At 45.1% G+C, this 27551-nt stretch overlaps 1 protein-coding gene across 2 annotated transcripts; it reads right to left on the minus strand.

The window, feature by feature from the left end:
• Positions 1 to 126: 126 nt before the first annotated feature.
• Positions 127 to 27361, minus strand: TOB1 (transducer of ERBB2, 1). Of its 2 annotated transcripts, none has more exons than XM_040530424.1 (2): positions 27345 to 27361; positions 127 to 2066 (listed from the first exon to the last, which is right to left on the minus strand). In XM_040530424.1, exon 2 carries the CDS (start codon positions 1930 to 1932, stop codon positions 952 to 954), a length of 981 nt encoding a protein of 326 aa, XP_040386358.1. In that variant the 5' UTR covers positions 1933 to 2066; positions 27345 to 27361; the 3' UTR covers positions 127 to 951. The 2 variants fall into 2 exon arrangements, with proteins under 2 accessions (XP_040386358.1, XP_040386357.1); XM_040530423.1 differs by lacking the exon at positions 27345 to 27361 and adding an exon at positions 4317 to 4743.
• Between the last annotated feature and the right edge of the window lie 190 nt (positions 27362 to 27551).

Below are 27551 nucleotides of genomic sequence, written 5' to 3' on the forward strand. Positions count from 1 at the left end.
CAACCCTTTCCATCGCTCCTTTGTGATGCACTGAGTCAGACTTTTTTGCATCATTAGCACTGACAACACAAGAAGCACAGCACTCTGATCTTCAGCAGAACAGTAAAAACAGACCACAACAGTCAATTAATTTTAAAGAATTTTAATACAAACTTAATATAAACTATTTCAGTCCCTCTTAACATGTAAGACACTGACTCAAAATACTTTTATACCTTTTTTCAAGTATTGCACAATGTAGGTACAAAATTAATATTTACGATTACATTTTCTTCCATAATATATAGCAAAAATCTTTAAACTTTTAACAGAAAATACAATTTGTGTTTCTTTTGAAAAAAGCAAATATTTCGTACATTTTAATTCCACCACTAAGGAATATTCTGTACACAACTTTTTTTTAGAATTGATGTCTTTAAGATGGATATCTTACAATTTCAGTAAAAAAAATACAACATGAAGCTGCTGCAGCTGTCACAGATCACTGTAGTAAAAAGATATAAATGCAATACCATGTTGTAGAAACAATATATATACTCTGATATTTTACAAACTTTGTACTAAATTAAATTATACAATTAGAAAAAGACCAATAAACCCACTTATTAGTGCCAATTTTCTGAAATATATATATACATATATGTTTGTGCACATATATATATATATACACATGAAAAAAATCAGCCATGTCCTTGCTATATCTTAAATACTGTAAGAGGCCATATTTTGAGAGTATATTTTCGTAATGTACATTTCAGTATAAAATAATTTTGTGCTTGGTTGGCAAATGAAAAAATGATGCATGTTGTATTTATCTAACCAAGCTTGAATGTATTCATACTACAAGCCTTAAAAAAAATCTCAAGAGGTGGAAAAAAAAGATACACCCTTGGGTACGTGCATTTTAACTTGTACAATAGTATTTACTTGTATGTCACTTCTGTTTTATTTTTAGTTAGCCATAACTGGCTGGAATTGCTGGTTAGAATACTGCATGTTGTTTAAACTAAAATTCAAGCCATCCACAAAAGACTTCTCATTTAGACCTCCATAGGCTGCAAACATATCAAAGGCATTACTGTACTGGAGAGGACTGAGGTTAAGGGGGCTGTCACCAGGAAATATGCTACTGGTACTACCTTGACCCTGCATGTTGGGGAAAATGAACTCCTTTGCGTTAGGAGAAAGGGCAGAAGTCTTCTGCTGTTGCTGTTGCTGCTGCTGCTGACTGCCTAAGCCAAGCCCGTAGAGAGAGTGCATGGAGGAGGAAAGGGCTTTCTGCTTCAACAGGTCATTGACATTCAAGCCAAGGTTGGTGGGAGAAGTGCGGGCGACCTTGTTGCTACGGCCGCTATTCTTCATTTTGGTCGAGCCAAACTTGGTGGCAGCAAATGTGGCAGTGGTGAAGGTTAAAGGCTGAGTGGAGCGGGGCATGAAAGTTGGGCTCACAGCAGCAGAGTGACCAAAGGGAGGAGAAGGAGAACTAGACACTGAAGATGCTGGGTCACTAATTGGCATGAACACCTGGGCCTCTGGGTTAAAGCTGTTCTTGATTTCCTTATCCAACTCACATCCATTTTCATTATCATCCACATAAAGCACTTTCACTGGTCCCTTTTCACCGATTTGGTATGAAACCTCAAATGGGTCAATCCAAACACTAAGATCCTGAGGCAAGTTGCCACGAACATCATCAATGTCCAAACCACTCTCTTTGGATGCTTGTTCTATGACTGGGTCCACTTTCTCCCCTATATGTATACATCTAAACCCTGATCCTTTGTATGGCTTTTCTGGATACCAGTGCCCTTCATACTTCTTCTTGAGAAGTCTTTCAAGCTCTTCACCAAAAATGTTGACACGTCGTCTGGGAAGCTTATTGTACAAATATGAAATAATAAAATTGAGTGCTACTTGGATTTCAAGCTGCATAGCTGCTATGCCACAAAGGTTTAAGTCTGTTTCAAAACACGAAGAAAGTGTTCAAGATGCCACAGGGAAACAAAATTTCATTCAAAGTGCTGATTCTAGTAGATTATTATCCTTCACCTTGAGTGTTCTTGTTCCTTTAAGAAAAAACAAAAGCAAACACATCCAAATAAGGACAGCATAAGCTCAAGCTCCAAGGCCTATTCTTTTAGCTTCATTTTCTGCATAAAATAGGTTCCTTTTTAAATGAAAAAAAAAATAAATTGCTAACTATTTATGTTCTTGCCTGCAAGAGGTGAGGGTGTCAACTACATTTGGTATGACTTACAAGCGGTACTGCAGAAGATGCACTAGGCATGTGTTTACATATACAGCATGGGGTATTTCAGAATCACATGAGCTTGCACTTTAGTTATTCACAAAGCAGCAAGTATAATTTTTAAGACATCACAGAACTGCCAGGCCTGTCAAGGGTTCAATTACCAACCCATATTTGGATGATTTATGGTACTCAGCTGCAAAATTTAGCACTGGACTATTAGTTTAGTTTGAAAGGTCTTAAGTTCGAGGCTCATTTATCATTTTAAAGTTTGCAAACACATTGGTCACGCTGTAAGCTGCAGAAATATAAAAATATTCTCAGTTGCTTTAGAGGACTTCACACAAATAACTAAAATTACGCTGCACTTATTTTAAGTCCAAGCCAACCATTCACATCAACTGGTGAAATTATGTTGTGAATTATGCTGCGCTGGCGAAATTATACTACATGAAGAGAAAATGTCCGCTGTACATATATAACAATTCCGCCTTTCCTCGGAACAGCTAAAACGATAATGCAGTCAATGCATACAAAACAGATGCATGAATTTGCTGTCACAAGGGTGGCAATGACTGCGAAAATGATTACAATAAATCAATTCCCATTTTTTTCTCTTTCTACCAATTATTCTATAGGTCAAATGTAATATATTAGCTAAATACATATTTTGCGTTGTCTATAGTCCAGATTTCAAAAAGTTACTTGAGCCAAGAAGGCTTTTCATAGCCTCAGCAAAAACAATTGCTTTTCTCCTTCTCTAGGACTCCATTTTATATTTAATACAAAATATGGTTGTCAGTCCTTCAAAGGACAAAAGGGAAATTAGCTATCTAAAGTTACAGAAGGGACTAGAATCAAGTATTAGCACACACCCTGCTAATCAAAACCCTGCAATACCCTAATATAAGGTATTCATCCACAGGAGACACCTTTATACAAAAAGTTCCGGTGAAACAAAAAAATATATATTTTTGGCTCAAGTGAAACGCTCAACAAGAATTTCAATTAAGGGTGTGCTTTTCTGCACTGCATCACCATGAACGAAATTCGGTGTAGCTGTCACTGAAGATTAGAGAAATCAAAGTCAGTAAAAATCCCATTAAAAAAAAAAAAAGCTTTGTTATTTACATTGTTATTTCTTGCTCCGAATAATCTCCTTTTAAAGCCTGGAACCCTATTTCCAAGCCACTTGCGCTCTCCCCAACATGGTATGGGAATAGTTTGTAAGATAAGGCGACCTTTAAACGTTTGCTGGATCAGCACTGGGTGGGGATAAGGAAAAGATCAAGGGCAAACAGAAGATATTTACAAAAGGGACATAATCAGCACAGAAAAGCTGATTGGGTGGTTAAAATGGGCATTTAAAAAATGATTTATTAATCCATCTGTTTTGTTTCCCCGCCTCCGCGTCCTTTAGGAAAGAAATGATCCTTTCAAGGAGCGCCGGGCAGACACCGTACATTTTTCTTACGCCCCAAAACGGATCCAGGGGCACGAGCAGCTGATCAAACAAGCCAGCTCGGCCATTTCCAACTTTTATTTTGTGGTGTTGCTGCTGCTGTTGCCATTTTTAATATTCCCGACGGCTGCGGGCCCACGAAGCGCTCCGGGGCGTTACATAACGCGGCGGTTAGGGCTCTCCTCACGGCCCGGGGAGCTCCGGCAAACCGAGGAGGAGGAGGAGGGAGGAGGAGGAAGGAGAGCGTCTGCAGGGCCCGTGAGGGGACAACCGGAGGGCACAAGCGGCGAGGAGGCCTCGAGGCCCCCCCCCGGTGCCCCCCCCCGGTGCCCCTCACACAGCAGGGGCCCGGCCGCTGGTGGCCAGCCGGCCCCGCTCCACTTCTCCCTGCCCCAGGAGGCTCCGTGCCGTGTCGTCAGCCCCAGCCCCGCTCTCTGGGGGCTCCTCCTGCCCGGTTCCCTCAGCCCCTGTGGTGTCCCCCCCCCCCCACCGTCACGGCGGGGCCGTGCCCGCCTCAGCGCCCCCCCACCCCCCGCCACCCCATCCGCCTCAAGGGCCGGGCGGTGGCTGCCGCGGCCCCCCCCGGCCTCAGACGGCGGTACTCACCCGGGTGGGTGTGCGGGGTAGTGCAAACAGTCCCGGCGGGGGTGTGAGTGCTGTAAGGGTACGGGGGTGTTGGGGGGGGGGCGGGGGGGTGCGGCTCAGCACCCGGCCCCCATCATCTCTCCGAACGAACCGGCTCCCGGAGGATGGGAGGGGAAAGGAAAGAAGAAGATTGAAGAAAAAAAAAAAAAAAAGGGAGGGGGAGGGTTGGAAAAAAAAAGGGGGGGAGGGAAAGGGGGGGAGGGCTGCGCTGCTCACACCCCCGCGACGTGCGCGCCCGGCAGCCGCAGCTCGGCTCCTTCTGCTACTGCCGCGCCGCGCCGCGCGCCCCTATATATCGCCTCCCTTGCCACGCCCCTAGCGCATCGCCACACCCACAAGCCCCACCCGGCCACGCCCACAAGCCACGCCCTCTGCTGGCCGTCGCCCGGTTTAGCCACGCCCACCGCCACCAGGCCACGCCCGTCGCCGACAGGCCACGCCCCCTGTTGCTGCCGCGTCCCTTCCCCCCCCAGCCTGGCGTGGAGGGGCAGCTCGCTACGTCAGCGCGCTCCTCGCCTCGCAACAGCGTTGCGTCACTAGCTACGTCAAAGCCTGCCCTCGCGCCCCTCAGCTCCGCAGGGAGGGGGAGCGGGGGGAGGAGGGCCCCGCGCCGAACTACATCTCCCATGACCGCCGCTGCGGTGACGGCCCGCGGGGGCCTCGGCAGCAACCGGTCACGGCTCCGCGGGGCCTTGGGGAGGGAACGCGGACACCGCAGGGAGCCCCACGGGCAGGAGCGAGGGGCCTAAAGCAGCCCCTAGGGCATGGTCAGGGGGCGCAAAATGGCGGCGTCCCCCAAGCGCGGGCAGCTCCTGACAGGAGGGGCGCAGCCCCCCTCCTTAGCCGAGCCGCCGAGGCTAAAAATACTCCCCCCAGGTAGCAACGCTGACCGATTGGCTGGCTGCCCGCCCTGCTAGCCGCCTGATTGGTCACTCGGTATCGAGGAGGACGACGTCAAAGTCCAGTTGTGTGAGGGCGGGGGGGCTGAAGGCGCTGCCGGCCGCCTGAGGGGGACGAGGGGAGCCCCCCTCAGGCGGCCGGAAGCGCCCCTCGCCCCCCCGGGGCAAATCTCCTCACAGGACTGCCCTTCGTCCCGTCGGGGGTCTGCTGGCGGCCGGCGAGAGCAGGACGCGGCGTTGAAGGAGATGGACTGCGGAGGGTTGTGGGGTTTCTGTGGTGTTTCTTCTCGCTCCGTGTTCGTATAACAATAAAGCATTTTGGCACAAACGCTGCGCCGGCCCCTGGGGTGATTTGGAAATAGTGGGAAGAAATGGTGAGGTTTTTAACCCTTAGAAGGTTAAAATCCGCGGGGGGAGTCAGGCGGTGGGGAATGAAGTGTTAATGAAGCAAAAGGTAGCGAGGGTGATACTGGGGATTTTCCACTGCTAAAAGTCCTGCTGGAGGGCCTCATTCATTGCAAAACATAGTTTTTATTCAGATGCATCAATATGGGTGTTACTAGGATTGATTGCAGTATTGCAAATAATGTGAAAATCATAATTCAGGCTCAAAATGGTCATGATTTTTTTCCTAATCTTTCATGCTTTTCTTCACTGTGAAGGGTTGCCTGTGCCTTCAAAGCAAATTGGGCCACATGTCATCACCATGCTCCCCAAATTGGAAACTGGTGTGGCGATTATAAAATTCCAAGCCCTGGCAAAGTGGAGATGAGTGAGAGTCGCTGCAGCACAGCCAGGAATCCAGATCCAGAGGAGAGTCTTGGATTTCTCGCTTTGAAAAAGTTGTCATTATTTCTACGACAAAAGTTAAGAGGGTGAAATAACTACTGGAACGGATGAAAAGACAAATGCAGTTTTTAAAATTAGAAATCTCACCGGTACAGCAAACATTGAACAAATTGGCAGATAACATCAGCTGTTTCCGTAAACAGTTCAACATGTTACTTTGCTCAGTTCTGCACTGAGGCAGCAGCAGCGGATTTCCCTTTGAAGTGGGAAAAACTGCACAACCTGGGAGATCAATGTTTTCAGGCGAGATTTAGTAAGTAGCTTTACAAACCGACTAACTGTGCTGCTGAGTTGCTAAAAAATGAGCGGTTGTAAAAGCAGAAACTTTCTGTTGAATGGCTTTGATGCTACATGAGAAGCATTAGGAGCTGAATTAAAAATACAAAGGTAATACATGTGTAATCAAGCCTGCTGTGAGATCCTGTAAAGCTGCAAAAACGGTGAGGTACTTTTCTATGCCTTATGTAAAGGAAGCTTCTAATGCAGTCAATGCTAATATTGTGTGCTATTGAAAAAATATGATGTTAAATGTTGAAGAAGGTAATTGCCCTAAAAATAAGCTCTGTAGGCCAGCAAGAATCAAGCCCCCTTCTAGGGGTCCAAGGAAAGTTTCGGTTCCTCATTCCTCATCCTCATTGGTCTGAAAAGTAAATTCTGACTTTTAAACTGCAGTGATCATTGTCTTCCACACAGCACACATCAAAAGTAGGTGCCAAACTGTAGTAGTGTTAAATTACTAGCACTTCAAAGCTGAGTCTAATCCAGGATGACTTGTATTCTTAAAAACACAACTGTCTTTTTTGGTCCACAAAGATGTGAGAATAAGGCCTGCAATATTTTTCAGCCCTTTTGATTAATACACAGCAATAACAAAATGTCTGCCTCTCCCTGCTAGAAAAATCTTTAAAAACGCAATCGATAAAAAATCACAACTCCAGCAGCAAAATTTGACTCAGGTTGCCGATACTGTTCAACTGCGAGATTAATCTTAAATATATATATACATACATTTCTATTTTTTCCTGGCAAACCTTGACAATTTCTCTCCCCAGCAAAACAAATCAGTGGAAGTATTTCAGAGCATTGCAAGGAGGCAAGAGTGAGATTAGAAGTAAGGAGACTCTCTTAACCCATATTAAACTAGAAGGGTTTTGATCTCATCTTTGCACACAGCCATATCCTGCAATGGCTGTCTTACCCCAGCACCAGCAACTGAGCTACAATTTCTACAGTTTAGGTCCCTGCAGTCTAAACTAGAGAACCAAGGTTTCTGAAACAATTGATAGTGTTCTTCTAAAATCTAAACCAGGGTTATGGATTGATCGATACATTATCTAAAACTGAAATACAGTTTATTAAGCTTAAAAGTTATTTAAAGGAGCTTAAAATACCCAGGAAAATTTTTAATTACCTTTGTCGACATGGACAAGAATTTAGGAGACGCAGCAAGCAAGGCTCAGAATACTCATTGCCCATCTTTATCCTTTTCACCCTCTACTAAATGAATGTTGTTGACCCCTACAGAATATGTGTATCCCCACAATGGACATAAAGCTTTGTAACATATGTTCCTGAATATAGTACAGTCTCTTTTTTAACATTTTCCTATTTAGGAATACAATTCTTCTTTTAGGATGAGAGCCTGGGCTTTGGTTTTTAAAAAGTGAAAAGCTTTTCCCCTTGTATTCATCCCTCTCTAGCCCAGTTTTATCCATTTGCTGATTTTAATGCATGTCCCTTTTCCCTGTCGTCTACCAGTGTGAGCACCCAATCTGGGCTGATCTCCAGCATATATCTATTTTTAACGATTTTGACATGTAGCGTGGATGCTCGTACATTTCACTTCACCAGCCTAAGCAGTAATTTCTCCATAAATACACGTTATAGCGTGTGCACATGCATATCAGACGTTACCCGGCTTCAGGAGCTCTCTGACCACAAGGATTTTTCAGTTGGGAACCACAAAATTAGCTTGGCTGTAACATTGTTTTGATGGAGTAAAGAATAACCAAGAAGAGGAGAAATCAGCCAAAACCAAGAAGTTCGAGGGGCATTGGCCCAGCAGCAGCCAAGCCGGGTCATCCCCTAGGGGAGCCCCAAGCTCCTCTCTAATAACACAAAGGGGGCAAACAGTCACCTCCGATCAAGAGCAGCTGGCTGGCAGGGGCTGCTGCGTGCAGCTGGAGGTGCCAAGTGGAGTGCACATGGCAGGATGTGTGTGTGATAACTCCTGTTTGCAGACTCCTACCCCAGGGCAAACAAGGACTTGCTGCAAACTGCTGCCTGGCTCTGCAGCAGCCCCAGCTGTGCCCGGACTTGTTCCGTAGCGCAGGGGGCTGCGGAATTCGGAGAAATGGGATTTGTGTGCTGGGGCTGCGGGAGCACGCAGGGAAGGGCTGGCGGGAGGCAAACCTGGCAGTTAGATAAATGTCTGTTGGTCTTGTATCATTAATCCTGCCACAGGGGGAGAAAGAGTCTTTGAAGTGGAAGGAGGGAAGTGTTGTGGTAACAGGACAGGCTGGGACTGCAAGACATCACCCAGCATCACTGAGGGATGTTGCACCCCACTGGAGCTCTCCTAGAAGCCCCAAAGGCCCGGGTACCAATTCTCATGAGATGCACTGGGGCTGCCTGCCCCATGCAGCCCAGCTTGGTGGGCACAGCCGTACACCCACATCAGAAGTTCCTTTGCTTTTAAAGTATGTGATGTTACTGGCTCTGGTATGCCAAGACTTTAAAAATTTGGCTATCAAGTGCTGGAACTTATATGCCAAGGATGAAGAAACAAGATCTGGGTACCTCCCACTCTGTGCAGTCAGTACACTCTGAAAAACAAAAAAACTTCTAAGCAGGTTCTTTCTTAGATATCAGTGATTCTTCTTGAAATAGAAAACAAACAAACAAACAAACAACAACAAAAAAACATTATTTTGCTGGGCCAATGAAAGCAAAGGGGACTGACCCTCAGGAGCATGGGGCTCACAAGGACATCCTTCTCTCCTAAGTGGCACGGTGCTCGTGTGGCTTACTTGGCAAAAGTTACTGAAGTCCCAAGCAAGAAGGCAGCTGCTGGGTAAGAAGGAAAAAATAAAACCAGAGGAACCCTGGCATGCTTTAACAAAGACTTTGCACCAAAGCTTTGCTCTTTCCGGAGTTTCAGCCATCTTCAAGGATGAAGTGAGAAGGTTTTTCATCCTGAAGCTGCTATGAGGCAAGATCTGTTGTTGACCAGGGGCCTGATAAGTGATATTTTGAGAAAGGGGAACAGATCCTGGGAAGGCCAGGTACAAGGAGAGAAATGGGGAGTAGTGAATCTAAATAAAAGTACTGAGAAAAAGAATGATCACAAGCAGACAGATACCATTAAGGGAAAAAGGCAATGGATATATTTCATGAGTATCAGAATTTTCTATAGTTATGAGAAAACAGTCTGAAAAAGAAGGAAGGAAGAAAAATTGATTTTACACTTTAGAGAGGTTGACCTTTGAGGAAAGTTTTATTAAAATCTGATATAATTTTTTCCTCGAGTTCACCTTTGCATTGGGATGCTGCCAGTTTAATGTCAATCAGTTCTGCAGTATCTGCTAACAGATAAAATTATGAGGTTAGGTCTGTCCTAGCTGATAGCCATCTAAACTTCTCAGTTAATCAGCTTCAGATGCTTCACCGTGCTCGTTACCACCAGCCATTCATGAACAGTTTTAGAGACAGAAAGCTGCTGTTAAGCTGTAAGGACAGCTCACCGTAATTATTTTATGGGGATCAAAAATAAACACTGGAGATAAAAGACTGATTTTTTGCCCTTTTAATTTCTGACAGATGAAAGCAGCTTGAAAAGTCTCTTCTGAAGGCAGGTTTCATTAAGACCTTAGTAAAGAATTTTGCTTACTTAGCATTTTCCAGGAAAACTGCTAAATCTATTTCTTGAGAGGCTAAATCCAGGAAAAGTGGTCAATCTTTTTAACTGAGGGATACTAAATGTGAAAAAGGAGATGCTAAATATGAAAAACTGAGGAATATATAAAATATATGAAAATAAGGAAATTGCTTTCATTCAGTCCGCTTAAACTGAAAGGAGGAGTAACGGAGCGGCATCTGTTTACCACAAATGCCTGATAAACACGGAGGTTCTGCTAATTTTTGACATTCAGATTATCATCAGTTAGGGTAAAAAAAATATGATGGAGAATGCCCAGGGGAGACTCTTGGAAATAAATCAAAACTCGTATTTATTTAGGCCAAGATCCAGCCAATACAACCTTTCCTTGCTAGCCCTGATGCACCGCTAAACCATTGCTCCAAATTCTCACCCTTTGGCTCTCCCAGCCATGATTTTTTTTTTGTTTTTTGGCTTAGTAAGGATGTGATCAACCCCTTACTGTTCTCTCGCCTTTCAAGAAAGCAAGGTAGGCACATCTTGAATGAGAAGGGAGGGAAGGATTGCTTTTTGTGCCAACGTTTCTCACATGATCCATTTGTCATATGGAAGCAATAAGGAAGCAAAAAGACCTACAGCTATTTTTGCCTCCCATCCCAAGTCATCTTTGAAAGAGGCAGTGCTTACCGGTCCGTGAAAGAACTGCTCTTGCAACATTGCTCCGGAGAAAGTCGCCTTTCCCTAAGTGCTGATGCCTCGGTTTTTGCCATAAAGTCCAGAACAAGATATAATTTTAACATCCATAGAAGATCTCACCTGGCTCTTGACTATGAATTTAGGGCAACCAAGAATAATACAGCTCTGTAGGAAACCATCCATATTTTAAGCTTTTATGTGATAAGCATAAATGAAACAATCTGTGCTTCTGGAGCATGTGGCCCCTAACTGGGTTTCTTATGCCTTTCCGCAATACTGCTGCTGTCAGTAACAGTGCTTTATGCACAGCCCAGGACTTTGAGAGTTTATTTAGTGACTACCAGATGACATGCAGAATTTCACATGTAAGAAAGCCAAAGGTCCCATGTATTGATACTGAATCTGAGAGCATTAATTTGAGAAGTGCCGAGTTAACTGACTGTGCTGTCAAGCTGTGACAATCCGAGTGATGGTGACTTCAAAGTAAAAGGAGTTCAAGTGTCAGTATCTTGATGGATAGAGGAAGATCATTGGAAGCTATCTTCACATTAATAAAAAAACAAGGGTGCTTCTTTTCAGAGGAACAGAAACCTAGTGGCTCTGAACACATGCTGGTTTCTAAGCAGAATGCTTTCAAGATCTGAACGTAAGTTTAGATACTTCTCTATGCATCATTGGTCTTTCTGTGCAATAAATTAGTAGAAAAAAAAAAAGCATTTGTGGGTAAACCTGACCATGACAGCTAAAATGCACTCGTACTTACAGAATGCTGAGCTCATAAAACCAATCTGAAGAACAGAACGAGTCGGGGACAGGAAGGGAAAGGAAATTTCAGGTGCCTGAAGTGCAGTGCAGTGTGGACACAAAGTGCTAGCTGGACAGAGAAATGCCAGCTTATCGCAGATGAATGTTTGACCCTGAGTCTTTAAGGGTATTATTCATGGAAAAAAATCCAATGGAAATTTCTCATTGAGTTCATTGTGCACCATATCTGACCCTTACTCAACTCACATTAAAGTCTAAGGAGTTATGGCAACGGGAACAATGAAATGGAATAAAGATTCCAGCTATATGTTTGCTCCTGGGATGCACAAAGTGTTTTTTAATGCAGTTCATGTATCTAGTTCATTTAAGGAGTAGTTCATAGAAGATTTGAATCCGTCAGTGCCATTGAAACAATCATCCAGTTTAAATCATTGATTAAAAGTATAGCAAATCACTCATTTCCTCTCCAACCTTTGGTTCCTAAGGGTATAATTGCTCCAAAATAATATAATACGTGCCTTAAACATGAAAAAAAGGTCAGATTAGCATAACATCTTTCCTGAACCGATGGCAAAACATTGTGCAAACCTTGAGCCACATCTTGAAATCTCCCAGGACATTACTCTTGTGACTTTATATTCCAATAAAGCCGTGGCAGGGAGAGAACACAGATTCTTCTATTTCCCAGATCACAGGTCTTTAACATGTGATGGACAGAGTGAGCAGTCCTTACATACCTTCAGATACATAACCCACTTCATTACAACAGAATGTTTTCTCTTGAGTACACAAACCAGTAGGAGTTATTATATCTTGTGCTCTTATTACTATGCAAGACTACAGACAGTATCTGCACACAGTGGTGGATCTGTCTAGTCTCAAGAGTAGCCATAACTAGCAACTTCAGAAGAGAGAAACCAGCCGTGTTGCCCAACTACGTTGCTTTGGCAATGAGAAGAAGAGATTTCTTCTTGATCCCACATGATGATTATCTTATACGCTGGAAAATGAGCAGTGACATACTTTTTATTTCAGCTAATGTAACTCAGACTTGTAAAGAAGGTGATTCTGCTATACGACCATATTATCTAAATTGCTTTGTCGCCAACGCATAGAAAACTGAATATAAAATTGCCTGCACATAATTGAGTGCTGACTCACCCTCCGATTAGGGTAAATGGTGCAGTGTTCCAGGGTGTCTTGGAGCTCTCTATAGTCTCACAATTGCATGTGAAATCTTCTGATTGATTTTTCTCCACCCCACTCCAAGCAAGCTTATGTTTCATGCTCCCATTTGGGGCTGGATGCTACAAATCCACCCGCTGTCACAGGACATCTTTCCCCTGCTCTGTTACCTTCATCAGTTTTCTGCTGAAGCTCTCATCTTTCATCCCGGCTGGTGCAGTTGCCTCCCTTGTGATTTTTCCATCTCCTGGCTCTCCATATTCATAGCCACTCTCCAAACTCCAACTCTTACCTCGCTAGTTTCTAAAGCTACATAGCTGTGAATGTTTTCTCACAAAGTGTTTTTCCATAAATTCTCACAACTTCATTTCAGTCAAATCTGGGGCTGCATTGCTTTACATACATGACACAGCTCATAGCAGACCGTTTTAATAAAAGCACCTGCAAACACCTGCAAGTAAACACAGCCCCAGGTATTTTAAATGGAAATCTATTTTCTTGAAAATGGCCTCATATTGCAAAACTCCATTTGGAGGTATCAGCGTGTGATTATCCTTAGAAACAGAATGTTTTTTGGTTTCTGAAATGAAGTGGAAGAAGAGTGATTTTAAGAAGAAATGCCAGAACGGAGCGATGCAATGCCAGCAGTGAACCCTGGGCAAAGAGCTCTGTGCAATGAGACAAACCAGAACCTGTGCCTTTGCGTCATCTCTCTTCTGACTCCACCACTCAGTAGTGAAAAGGGGGAATGGAAGAAGGGCCATGACATAAATAATTGGAATAATGACAATTATTAACCAGCACTCCCACCTGGGGGGATTTGCAGGTGACACCAGCCCTGAGCTGAAGGAACCAGGAGTGGAAGCAGTCACAGAGGTGGCAGGGTTTGGTTAAGTTTTCACCTAACTATGAACATCTTTCCTGCTGACTGAGGTATTTCGTTAGTAGCCACTGAAAATCACATAGGGAAAAGGTTGAAATTTATTTTATATATAGGACTTGTTTAGTATCAGGTAATAGCTCAGAAATGAAGAGCAACTTGGACACACACCTCAGGCTTAGGTTCTTCACAAGCACTTGTAGCTGCACAGCCCAACCTTGTTCCTTACCAGGAACTGTAGCTTTTATTATCTAGTGATCAATCACGCCTGCCTCACCCCCAGGAGAATAGATCTCATTTATCTCCAATGACAGAAAGATAATAACATGATTGTTCCTTCATACCCAGAGACTGGGCGTCTACTACCTACAAGTTCTCTTCTAAGTTGGATCAACTTTTCTTCAAGGATTTCCTTCCACAGAGTAAAAAGAGGCTCAGTTGGATTGTATTTCCTGATGCAAATGAGCCCCCAAAATAAAAGAGTAAAATTAATTGCAAAAAGCACTACAAATATGTACGGGGAACGTAAAATTCAGAACTGATCTAGAACTGGGCCAGAATCAAGGATCTGATCTCTTCTGGTCAACCTGTAACAGTACTGTATTATTGCAAAACACAAAGAATTAAAAGTCAGAATGGAGAAAAAAAAAAAAAAAGAATTGAAAAAAAGATGGTCTGAAACCTTCAAAAGTAGCAGCAAAGAATAAAGTGCCCATGGCTCCCCCCAGGTTGGTGCTCCTAGCCCAGGCCACCTTGGACAACCCTCTCTCACCTATCTGACAAGAAGCTTATTTTCAAAGGGGAAGACACCAGGTGCTCAAGCTCAGTGTTCCTACCCAGACCTTTCTTGCTAAGCGTTTGGCACCAGCCTGCCCAGCTGTCAGCCGAGCGGGGACAGCAGAATCGGGGCAGCACCAGGTGGCAAGCCGAGCATCGCAGCGGTTCTCACGGGAGGACCAGGGGATGCGCAGCGCGGAGCAGCACGGGCTGACATCTGTACCACTGCAGCCACGCCAGCGACTCCAGCGTGAGCAGCATTTAAACCCTAATCTGCAGCCACTGGTGGGTCGCTTGACGGCAATTTTCCATTGCGCTGCTAGGAGAGGGCAGAGCTGGGAGGCTGGGGCACCCTTGGCTGAAAGCCTGAGCTAATTTTGCAGTGAAGATAAGCCCTTGGGTAGAAGTTCTTCAAAGGGCTGTGACCAGGCTGCATCTCACCACAGGGGGCTTGGGAGCAGGCAGGCGGTTCCCCCTTTAATATATAGAAAATATAAGGTGGTCAGGGAAGAGCACATTTCTTAAACATGCTGGAGAAGCAGGGCTTGTGTTTCTGATCCACCTGGCCATGGAGGTATTTGAAGAAGCAGTAGTGCCCGCGTAATCAAACAGGAGGAACTGTGCTGGTGCTGCCCCAAGGCTTGTGCTCTAAATGATAACTAACGAGGGTAAAGTCACTGACAAAAAAAAGCTTCCACAGAATCCCTATCTCAGGCCTTTGATTTTACTGGAACATGCAGGGCAGTAAAATTCACATAGCAGACGGGAAAGCCATGTCCTAGCCTGACCCCACTGCAGACAACAGCAAAACAAAGGGGCAGCGATCCGGGGTCACGTTTGGGGAGGATCCATGATTCAGCATGTCCATTTACTAAATCTCCTCTAATTTGTCACGGAATGAGGGAGCGGGGCAAACACCTGCAGCTCCAGGCTGCTGCTTTATTGCCAAAAGGTAGGGCACAGACAGTGACGAGTGCCTGAAGAATACACGAAGCTCAATTAGGACAGTAGGTCAGAAAGAGCAAGGTGATTCATATCCAGGACATACCCAAACAATCCACAACAACATGCAGCAATCCTATAGAGCTTTATGTCTTCAAAGCATCCACAAACACCCTTTCCTTTCAACGGCGCTAGCAGGTAACAGGCAACGGAGCAGAAACGCGTGCTTGAGACCTGCTAATTCAGGGAGCATTTGAGCTAGCTGGGAGGAAAAGGTTTCCACTGGCCCTCCAGCAACAGCAGGGAGCAAGACAGCTCTGTCCTGGTGGCAGCTGCCACCACTGGCTGGTCTAGAAATCAGGGGACATGGATTGGCTGAGATTCACAACCAAAAATTAATAAATGAGGTATCTAGGATTAATAGCTTCTTATAGAGAATGAGCCATATGCAGCTTTCCCAGAAGTAAGCCACAGGTTGTGGCGGATCGAGTTCAGGAGTGCTCGGCTCCTTGGTGAGCACCCTGACAATGCCTCCGTTCAGCTGTGCAAATCGTATTTTACTTGCTTGATTGTGAGTTGCTGGGCAGTGGGATGTAATTTTCCATGCTTGCATTTGGCTCTCAGTTTTACCTTGACAAGTGTTTGATAGTTTAAGCTCTGTCAACACTGTTTCACCTCTTAGAAAATAATAATTAAGAAGTCTGGACAAGAGGTACACATTAGTACGCAACAATTCGGTGACCAGCTCTGCCTTAACCTCATCAACACCGTTTACTACTCTGCAGCAAAATGTCTTTTCCAGGTTTACCTGAAGACTAGAATATCAGAAAAACTCAGGGATGCAAGACATATGCTTGGTTGACTTTGATCTCTCTGTAGACAAATCTTTTAAAGTTTAGATCAAGGAATCTTTTAATGAAACAAAGAAATTGTGCCACTTGTATCAGTTCCCGATATAAATAAATCAGCTAGAAATAAACAGGAGCAAGGCAAACCTAAAGGAGACAGCCACACTCTGCAATGTCAGTCCAAAGTGACTGTCTGATGGATGATAATATGGCTGGCTCAGAAAAGAAGTCAGAGTTTAAAAGTCTTGCTGCCAGCCATCTGGCAAATCTTCCAAAATACACTGCAGTAAAAATTCACTGAATCGCTACTTTTTTTTTTTTTTTTTTTTTTTTTTGCATCTCCTGCTATCAAGATAGTCTATTTGTTTTTGAGACATAGTGAGGATTTTGAAATCTCTGCTAGGACTCCCTCCTTGGGGACTCATTGCCACCCTCCCCACAGCCAGCTCATGGTTCCTTCCCCCCACCAGCCTGCCATCTTCCCAAAGGAACGATGCGGTTACACATTTAGGGGGTGTTTTAGCATAAAACACTCAGCACATCCAGCTCTATTCGGGCTTCTAGAGATGCACCGTCTGTTTGTAACTCACAGGTCCTGTCCCCTTGTACCTCAAGGGGAGCAGAAATTCGTAGCATCAGGACTTGCAGCACAGCCACCCCCTTGCTCCAGAAGGATCATTTCTTGTTGCTTTGAACTAAAAGGCAACCCTTCATAGTTCTAAACAGTATAGGGCTTATTTCATATAACTGAATAATTTGGACTCTGTAATCACAGAAGACAATAGTAAATATTACCACTAGCCATTCCTAATAACCCATAGCAACACAGAGTGCTAAAAATCTATGGGCACTTTAAAAAAAAAAACAAACATCCTTTTCCATTCATTTTCCAGATTAAAAATTACTTTACGGAACAGGCTGCCATGTTGAGTGTTAATGATTTTTTTTCCCCTGTTTCACCAGCACCTCCCACCTGGACCATAACCAGCTGTAATCTAGTCCGTGACCCTCCTGATATGAAACATAATGGCTTGGGGCCATAGTACTGAGAGTACAGGAATGCACACAGCCCCGACGCGCCAACCCAGAGGCAGCTGGAGATGCTGTCTGGTGACCAGACACTCCTGGGTTACAACTCCCTTACAACTCCTGGGCTGTAACGTGGACTCAGTAAAAGCTTTTTGCAGCTTAAATGATCTTTGATGCTGAAACTAGAGCTAACCTGGGTGGTAAATGGAAGAGATCATCTGCTCTAGAAATAAACCCAGGGAATAGAAGAAGGGAGAAAAGCAGGAAGATAACCAAGGAGAGGGACTCCTTGGGAGGGAAATTAAATTGAAAATATGCACTGATGGGAAAAGAAACACGGGAAAAAAGAATTGTTGCATCCCTTCATCACTACTAATCAGGTCCCGGTCCCCCCTCAGCTGCCAAACACTTATCATTTGTAGTTCTCAGCCTTCTTAGATAGATGGGGCTAAGCAACAGAAGCTCTCTCTTAGCAGCCTTCAGGCATGTCTCACCTTTGTTACAGCTAGTTCTAGTCATTTTTAGGCAAATTGGTTTTGTTGTTAACCTGGGTTTGATTTTAATTTCACCCATGTACAGCAGTAACTTGTTAACAAGCTGCTCCAGGAGATCTTTATAGGACAGTAGAAAGCAGGGAAAGGAAATAATTATAGCATTTCCACCTACAGTAGTCTGCTTCAGGGCAGGTATAAATAGATCCGTTAAGTGTTTGTTCACTTAAAAGAGAGTTCAGCCTAACTGCTTTTTCAATTGCCAGCAGAAGAATTGATGGTTTGTTTTTTTTTTTCTTAAAAATGAGGGCAAAGATCATCAACTAAATATCGCCCTCCCTTCCTCTAGACCGCAAGTAGCGTTAAAGAAGTTTCAGAATTTTTACCAAATCCAGATGTTGGGTGTATAAAATACAGGCAATTTTTCAAAGCCATTATATTTCTTTGGGAAAGGAAGGTCATATCAGAAAGCTCAGTTCTGCTTCAGAACAGAGGAAATTAACAGGGGAAAAAGAAAAACAACACAACAACAACAAAACCCACATTCACATTTCATTCAGCTGGGGCATCCGAAAATCTTTGGATGGCTTCATGCAAACAGTAGCTCCCTTTAGAGTCCCACCACAAGTTTTGAAGAAACACATGCTTAAGTGTCTGAAAACGCCCCATTTCTGGGCCGCAGGCAGCCCAGGAGCAGAGCAGGCCCAACACAACACAACGCCAGCTGGGATGGGAGGGGGATCTGAGCAGGCCATGTGGGGATGGATCTGCAGGGCTTCCTGCTCCAGCATCCCAGAAATAACCTGCCTGGCTTGAAGAAGAGGAGAAAGCCTCTCCTTGGGGACCAGCATGGGAGGAAGGGGAGGAAGAGGAGTGGGTGGCCCACTTGGGTGCCTTGGACCCATCTCCCACAGCACCATCCACCGTCTCATGGCTCCAGGGCCCCACCGACGTCCACCTTCCCTGTGCCAAATTGGTTAAATAAACCTTGCCCGCCGCAGGCTCGCAGAAACGAGATAGACATCATTTATGCAGTCTCCTCGGTAGCTCTGCTAATGGGCCGGTTATAATGGCATTACGGGGGCTTTCCAGGCAAATCCGCTGCACTCTGCCTGCGGCCTAATGCGCTGAGGCCTTGCCTCGGCGTTCGGTGATAGTCCCTGTGCATACAAAGCATGTCCTCTGCTACTGCCTATTGTTCGAACTGCAGGTACTATATTTAACCAAACAATAGCTAATAAACAAAAGACATTTTAAGTGGTTCGTGGTGTCTGCTGAGCACCTGCTGCCCTTTTTGTGTTGTGCTCTGTCTTCAGTCCTGACGCTCAGGTCTCCCGGGTCCTATTCAGCTGCAAAAGCCCAAAGCTACAAGTGAGAGGAATAAACTAATCTGGTGGGGAAATAAAACAATTGATGGCTCATAAAAGCAAAAGGGACAAATATATGAAAAGGAAAAAGCAGAACAAAATCAAATATAATTGCGAGCCCTACCACAGGAGTGCCGTAGAAGCAGCAAGGGTTCCTACGCACAGGCCTCAAGCCAGCCGCCTTCGCAGGTGCCAGGACTCAAACCTGTGATTCCAGGTAGTGCTAATAAATTTGGGTTTGGATTTGAATTAAACCACTCCTCTGCATGCTTGGGGATGTGACTCAGAGCCACGGTCCTGCAGAGCCGCCGGAGGTGCACGTAGGCAGGAGCTGCGGGCACCCAAAGGAGGCGAGCTCTGCCTGCCGAGCTGGCAGCCTGAAGCGGGGAAGGAGCTGCCCCAGGTTTCTCATGGGGAGCTGGCTGAAGTAGAGATTTCCTCCACTGACGGGCTCCAATTCAGAGATACAGCTGTTGTCAGGTGGTTTTTATTCCTACGCTCAGGGGGAGGAAGGCAATAGTATTTATTAACCTGATTGCAGGCACCGAAGCTCGATCCTCACTCCAGATATGCAACAGTCATCAGAGCCTGTTGTGTCTGCATGAACGTACTAATCCTGACTCTGCTTTCTGAATACATAAAGGGACACATAGGGCCATTCATCCTGGATAGAGTCTTTTAGGTGGCTGCAGAGGGCAAGACAGTATTTGTAATATGGAGAACTCTATGGCAAGCTATTTTAGTACCATAGGATCATTAACATTTTTGAATGTCTGAGAAGCTGCTAACATTTATAAGATTTTACAACCAAGATCCATTCTCCCAAATAGAGAAAGAGCTCATATTTTTCACATACACTGTAGATATTGATAATTTTCTCATTTTCTGATACGACAGGGTTTGGGGATTTTTTTTCCCTGCTGAGACAAGATGACTGACAGAAGGAGATGAGAATTTCTCACAAAGAGTAGCAATGCATTTTTACACAGCCAAGGCTGGAAGAAAGCAATAATTGTCCCAAGACGCAGGCACAAGTCTCCAGAGCGGGTGGTGATTTATTTCAAGAGACACCGCTGACAAAAATGCCAGGCATGCTTTCCCAAACCAAGACGCAAGCTGAGATTGGCCAAAACACTGCCTTGCCCTGCCTCCTGCCCTGCTGCCAGGCAACCCTGTCCTCTTGCTCTCATATAGCCATGAGCCTTCTTCCAACACTTGGCCAGGCCTTGCAGCTGCCTTTGCTCTTCCGCTGGTGCACACAAGCCAAAACATAGCCCCCTCTACCTGCTGTCCTCCCAGACTCCTCCTCCAGCTATCCTCTACCTCCTCTCACTGTCCGAATCTCAAGTTTTTCTGTGCTGCTCCTAATAGCTTTGATGTATGCCAAGTCCCATCCTACTCATTCCATTAAACCCCAGACCTTTCACAAATCTCTCCTGCATTGATCTTCCAGCCAACTTTTGTCTCTCTTACATCTAGGTTCTCTCTGTTTGTATTTCTCTGTCTGGATCTGGGAACAGTTCTGCTTCTATTGATGCTACCGGATCCAGGGCCTTATATTTTATTAAACTCCTTGGGGCAAGGACGATGGCTTTCAAGGTATAGTAAGTATGACTGCTCCCTGCAATGGTAACACCTGGGGTGTCACAAAAACCTCAAGAGGCTGATGGATATCACAGACAGCCTGATGCTTATCCCATGCTAGACACTGGCTCAGGAGAGACATTTCCATGTTAGATACCAGCCCCAGAGAGACATGTCCATGGCATCCCTGCCCCGGAACAGACACTGACTTCACCTAGCAGAGGACAGGCAGTAGCTGTCCAAGTCTGTGCCACTCGCTGTAGGACAACAGGGCCAGAGCTCTGTCTGTGGTGGATCTACCTTCTGCTCCTTTTCTGCAGGCACACTTTGCTCTCCCGTGCCCTCAGACCAAGACCTTGGTAGAATGGTGCTGCTATGAGCAGCCCCTGCAGGCAGCAAGTGCTAGAGCACCGGGGGTCCAGGGACACAGGCTCTGAGCAGGTCTCTGATTTGGAAAACTACACAGTATCAACAACTTACAAACTTAAGTGTAGAGCAAGGCAAGGCCAGCTGAAAAATATGCCACCATGGGTGAGCGGGGGTGCTCAGGAGCAGGGCAAAGGAGGGTTTCCAGGCCCAAATCGCAGGGCGGCAGTGAGCAAGCTGCTTTGCTTTTCCTTTTTTCTCCTCTTACTGATTTAGTCTGGAAGTATTTCAGAGGGCACTTTCTCCTGTTATACGGCGATAAAACTCTGGGCTCAATAACTGAGATCTGATGTCTGGCATCAGAGCAATACAAATAACAATAAAAGAAACAAAATAGTGGTGAGTCAGGCTGGTTTTGACTTGGAAAAACATCAGTTATCCTTATTACTCACCAGCTCTGCCGTCTCCTCTGGGGGACTCTGCCGGCCACCGCAGACTCTGCAGCCTAAGAGAGGCTGGGTTGAGCTTGAGCCCTCCTAGAAACCACTTTCCCTGGGGCTGCACGGTGCTAGCAGTTTCGTACCCATGCTGTCAGGATCCAGAGTGCACAGACACTCATCAGCAACATGCACAACCGGCCTGGTCCCGCTGGAAGGTGATTTGTGCTTTCAGGATTTGTATTTATTAATTTCTAGGCCATTCGCTTCTGTTTTGGCTCCATTTTTCTCTTCAAGTGAAAAATTTACCCTGAATCACAGCGCGTTATTTCCACTTGTCAAGATAAAGGTTAATGAAATACCAGTAACTGCATCACAAATCTAGCTCTGTATCTATCGAAGATTTTTTATGGCACACTAAACTGCACAGCCCATGCTTAGAGAAGTCTGTGATTTAAAAAAATATAAACTGTCAGAGGTCAAGAAATTGACGATCAGACCAGCTGAGCTTCTGCCTTTCGCTGCTCACCTCTCACCTGGGGGATGAGAAAGAGGCCCTCACTCAACGGCCACAGGGCAAGACTTAGCCCAGCACACACGATTCCGCAGGACCATGGTACTTAAACAGCATTTTCCTTTGCAAACATTGTCTGCCTATGGATAACGGTTACTTGGATATCTGTGCACTATATCAATAATATATGAAGTACACACATATATATGTACTATCTCCTGCAAATATATATATGTAGGATTTAGAAGCAGCATAACATTTTTTTATGTGTAGCTGTCTTTAGAGAGATTTGCACCAGAGGTACAAAAAGGATTTTGCATACTGGCTGCAAAAAGTTTCTCATGCCCTAAACATGAAATGGGGGGTGGCAGCAGGCAGCACCACAGAGCTGCTCAGCATGGCAGGGCTCACAAGTTGAAAAGAATTATGCAGTGACAAACTCCCCTTTGAAATCCATAGATCAAACCCCAAATTAAATACTCGCCAATACAAAAGATGCACCGGTTTAGCAGCAGTTCACATCCATGAGCCTGCAGGAAGGAAGGGAGGGGCAGCTTTGTTTTCTTCCCAGGGAAGGCCAGCGACTTATGGGATGAGTGTCAGAAACTGCCGGTTGGGATGAGTCATGAGATTGGCATGGGGCGTTTTTCATTAATATTGGCTTGAACACATGCCAAAGAGGATTTCCAAAATTCACAGCCAGTTATTGCTTGTCATAGGGTTAAAAATCCTATAGCCTGTTATTCCACTCCAAGGCATGCAATCAAAAGCCTGCAGAGATTATTCTGAGAAGGTTCGTTCTGTAAATATGTTTTTATAAATTTTGAGTACAAGTGAAGTTAAAAAAAATAATAAAACAAACAAAAAAAAAAGCTCACCAACTTCTAACAGAGCAAACCCTCTTACAGAGGATTTTTTCCCTCCCTCCTAGGTGGATTAAAAAGCATTGTTGTGAACTCCCAGTGCAGATTTTATTATGGGCTAAATCAAAATGCTTTGGAGTTCTTGGAATTCAGATCTGAAGTTCATAGTTTCAGCCCATATGCCACATATGGAAGTAAGATAAAGAGAGGGATGTACTTTTTCTTCCTTTTGATATGCAAAAATTTAGACAAAATACTTACTTTCCAATTTGCTTTTTCAGTAGAAATCACTAGAGATGCTATCAAACATGAAATACCCTTCGATGCCTGAAGAGCTCCTGAAATGATGGATGACATCAAGAGCCAAAGGAACATATACAAAGCAACTGAAGAAAGAGATTCTTAATCACTCTGTGAAGCATGCTGATTCGTTGCCATCTACTTAACTTAAAGGTTTTGTCGTCATATATCTAACTTTAAAATGGAATGAACCATTTGGAGAAAGGAAATCTCTGTTAAAAAAATCAGTCCTGTCCCTTTGGCTGAAGCATGAGCAATAACGCACTTCATCAGATATTCTCAGCAAGTCCCTCATTAAAATGGTAGTGCCAGATGAGACCTAATTTTCCTAACATTTCCAAAGTACAATGCCAAAAGGAAAATATTTAAGATTTTATGTATTCATGAAAAATAGTAAAAAAGGGTGCAAGCCCCTCCTCCTGCTAGTTCTTTGATAGACCTCTGCCATTTACGGATATTTTCCTGTTAAAATTGCATATCAATACTTTTTTAATAAAAAAAAACACAAAGCAAAACAAAACTTTTGCCCACTAGATGGCTGTAATTGTTATGGCCATGCTTAATTTTTGGTATCAAATGCTCATCTTTAACAAAGTGTATTCCTCCTTTTTGTTATTCTGTGCTAGATGCTGTTGATCACCAGTACGGCAGAGGAAACGACGGGCTTATCACTTTGCACATTTCAGGGGTTTGTATCCAACGTTGGTGTGGAATGGCTTGCTGTGCCATGTCTGAGGAGCAGGAACCCAGCACCATTCTGAAGGACGAACTGGGCATTCGTTTTTCATCATCGAAAGGCATACTTTGTTTTCTGATAATAGAAAGAATGATCAAAGACTGAGATCCCTTTGGAAAGGCTTTCCTGATAGCATGCCATTTAACACAAGCAGCTTGCTATTACTGTTGTATCACAAAAAAATTTGCAAATCTGATGGACGAGAGCCCAGAAGGCGGGATTGAGCATCCATGTCCTAGATTTAGTATCTGAGTTGATATGGAAAAGAAGCAGAATCTGCTGGAAAGAAGGCTCAAACGATGCATCACATAGAACACAGTTGCTCTGATGTTTGTGTAAGGCTCAATTCCAGGAAGAGAAATGGATCTGTGCAGTGAATTTGCAAAGTGTTTGCTGGCTGCTGCGACCCGTGGCTGCAGGTTTCCAGAATTTCCACCTGAAGGGAACGTCCACGTGGGCTCAGGTGCAGAGAAAGACAAAGACTTCCCTGGTTCAGCTAGCAAGCATGAGGCTAGTGCTTCAGCTAAACAGAGCCGCTGGGGTATAAACACCTCCAACATGTTTGACAACTCTTGACTACAGATATGTGGAGAGGGAGTCAGCCCTCTTCTCACATTTTAAGTCCAACGCGAGTTTTTAAGCAGTAGGCAGAAGCTTTCACAACATCTCTCCATTAAGCACAAGCCTGCATGGATTCGCTGAGACATTGCTGTATGCCCTGTGCATGGGTTATCCTCGCAGCTTTGCCCCGTTCAGCCTGCAGATAAGTCTACCCTCAATGGAATTAGTTTTTATTCAGGGATGGGTACACCTCCCAGTTCAGCACTGCCCAGAAGGTGAGGGATCAAGGTCCATCAGGTTCCTTAAATGCAGCTTCTCAGCTCAGTGTCTGCAGAGTGTTCGCTCAGCAGGGCCTCATAACCAGCTGAGCTGAGCAGTGCCCTTGCCTTGGCCAAACACACCACACCAATAACGGGTGCATGTCCAGCACCTCGGGTTTTCAGGTAACCTGGAAGAAACAGCACTTCTGGCATAAAAGGAGCTGCAAAAAGATCTGGTTTAGAAGAATTTTGTGACAGCTGCAATGCACCGGTTTAATATCGGTCAAGTAGATAATTCCACTTATTGCTCGCTGTTGCAGAAATACCACATAAAAGCGCTTGGAGGCTACAATTGCAGTAAAACCAGTTGTGTCCTCCTGCTTTAACTGTATTTCTTCCTAAATCAATATAAACAAAGCTGTCTCTTTTGGTGCCTGTCCTCCAAAGGGAGGTAGCCCCCCCATGATGGTGCCAGCCCCACACACCACGGGTCACCCAGCCGAATATAGCCGGGTCCTTGCTTGGCCCGACCCCAGCACTGCCCCTGGACAAGTTATCGCATGGGGCATGTGCTTTAGGCTGTTTTCCTGCCCTTCCTGCCACAAGTCCAGCCTGGCCAGGTATTTAAATCAAGTTCATCACCTTACTGTCTGAACGCCTTTTGAAATTATGTTAATCAAGAAAGCATAACGAGCTTTCAAATTCAGCTGAATTGTAAGTAAGGGTGAAGTGCTCAAGTAACGTGGCTCTTACATCCTAAATCCGTCCTGATCTCCAACGCCTCTGCAAGGTTGTCCCTTGTCTCAGCACTGAACTAGGCCATCCTACCAGTGTTTGGGGAATGCCCTTAGAGAAGTGTCATTATCCTGCTCAGGCATCATTTCCCTATCTACAAAACAAGATAGAGCATTTTTGATTCTGCAACAAAAGCCTTGGAGACTAATGGATGAAAGAGCTAGGTACTATTAAGACAGACGGAGGTCCATGTTACCCTCTTTTCCTTGCCGTGAAAGTAATTCCTGCCATCATCCTTCGAAACAATCTGAATGAGTCCCTAAAACTTGGACACTTCTCTAATGTCCTCTGACTTACTGGCTCTTCTGTCCTCCTGTGCCTGCAGCAAACCTTGCTGAACAGGTTTACGCAAAAATAATCTCCTTGCAAACATTCTGCAAATAGATCAATTCCACATCCGGTACCAAACGTCCTATCAGGAGCCCACTGAGTAAATGGACGTCTTCGTTATAAAATTACATACCGGAATGTCATGTAGCATCCTAACCATATAGATTGGAAATAATTTAACTTTCAGCACAGAGTTTTCAGTATTGCAACAACAGCAGTATGAATAGCCACATTTTCTGAGAATTGCAAAGGACAAGTGGTTAAGGTCAGCAGCTTCGCAAGTCATTTGCCTTTGGTGCCTAATTTAAGACTCTCCAGAGCAGACTTTGCAAGGTGCAGATCCACTGAGGCTCCCAGTAAACTGTGATGGAGTTATGGATGCTTTGCATTTTCTGTTAATCAGCCTGGAGAGAACGCAAGCTGTGCCCACAAAAACAGAAGTGTGCACAACTGAGGCTGGTTGAAGACCACGACACTTGCTCCTGCAGGCAGAGGAGCTCCTGCCCAGCTCCGTGCTGTCCCGGTGGAGCTCACCCTCCCACCAGCTGCCTTCACAAAGCAGACCACAGAGATTTGCTGGGTAAACAGCGAGCCAGCCCTGCAGTATCACTGCTGTAGAGAAACGGAAAAAGAGATGCAAGAGGTGCTCCCCACCTGGTGCAGCTCTCCACAGGATGATGCTTAGGTATTTGGGAGAGCGGCACGTAGCACCTCCCTAACCGAGATGCATAAGGCTGCACCCAAGGGCTGTCTGACCCGTGGTGGAGATATCTAGCAGGGAACCAAAGAGCCCGAGGAAGCTGGGAGCGCCGAGGCAGCTTGTGCAGCCACTCCCTGTGTGCAGAGGGCTGGGGCACGGCCGCTGCTGGCTGGGGAGCCCAAGCCCCATGGCCAGGGGGGAGGCTCCAGCCTCCAACACGGGGCTTTAGCATGGCCTTGGGGCTGGTCACACACCTCCCCAAAACAGAGGTCTGTCCCCTCCTTCAATCTCACCCAGACACTGCTCTGAACCAGGGCATTTCATGAGCCTGCCCAACGCGGGGAGCTCGTTTGCATGCTCCCTTTTGGTTTTGTACCACTTCCAACATTTCTGGCAAAAACATTTCCTCTGACTGTTTTCCTTCTAAAAACAGCCTCTTCCAGACAGAGCTGCTCTGCCACCATTTAGCCGGGTAGACATGCGGCTATTTAAAACACGGAGCTAGAACATTAGCAAAACACTTGTCTGCTTCCAAGACAAGCAGTGGAGTGGAGGGCGTGCCGCTGGGTGCAACCTTGCCTGGCCCCGGGAGGGTTAAGCCTGCGTCATGGTGCCCTGTGCCGAATTTAAGGCTCCTGGGAATGGAATCTGTGACAAAACCTGACAAGGTTTTAGGAGCAGCTATTTCTCAGCCTTGGGTATTTATGCCTTTGGCTCCCAGCTCTTTTGCACTCTGTGGTCAGCGGTTTAATTATTTACCAGGCTATATGCAGCACCGTTCGGCAACAACCATCAAACCCGACATTTTGCTAATGCGAGGGTAATTGGGTTATTTTTCTCCCACAAGCTGAACCCCCCCCAATCTGCTGGGAGATGCAGAGTCATAGCTCTGCTGGCTTGGCTCCCTGCCACCCAACTGCTCCTTTAAAACCCCATACCTCCCATTGAAGGAACTCGGTGTCCTGTTCGCCAGGAGGACGTCAGTGTTTCTATGGAAACTCTTCCCAAAGATTCTCGTTCCGTGCTGCTGCTGCGTATTGTATGACCGGCTTTGTACACGGCAATTCATTATAGAGGCTGTGACGAAAAGGGAGCAGCTTTCTGCCCAAAGGGAAAAGCATTCAAAAAAAAATAAAAAAAATCCA

The sequence above is a fragment of the Cygnus olor genome, chromosome 18 (genome assembly GCF_009769625.2).
Source record: "Cygnus olor isolate bCygOlo1 chromosome 18, bCygOlo1.pri.v2, whole genome shotgun sequence".
Taxonomy (NCBI): domain Eukaryota; kingdom Metazoa; phylum Chordata; class Aves; order Anseriformes; family Anatidae; genus Cygnus; species Cygnus olor.

Coding starts and splice junctions, on each gene's coding strand:
- TOB1 (XM_040530424.1), bottom strand. CDS start 1,932: ATGCAGCTTGAAATCCAAGTAGCACTCAATTTTATTATTTCATATTTG.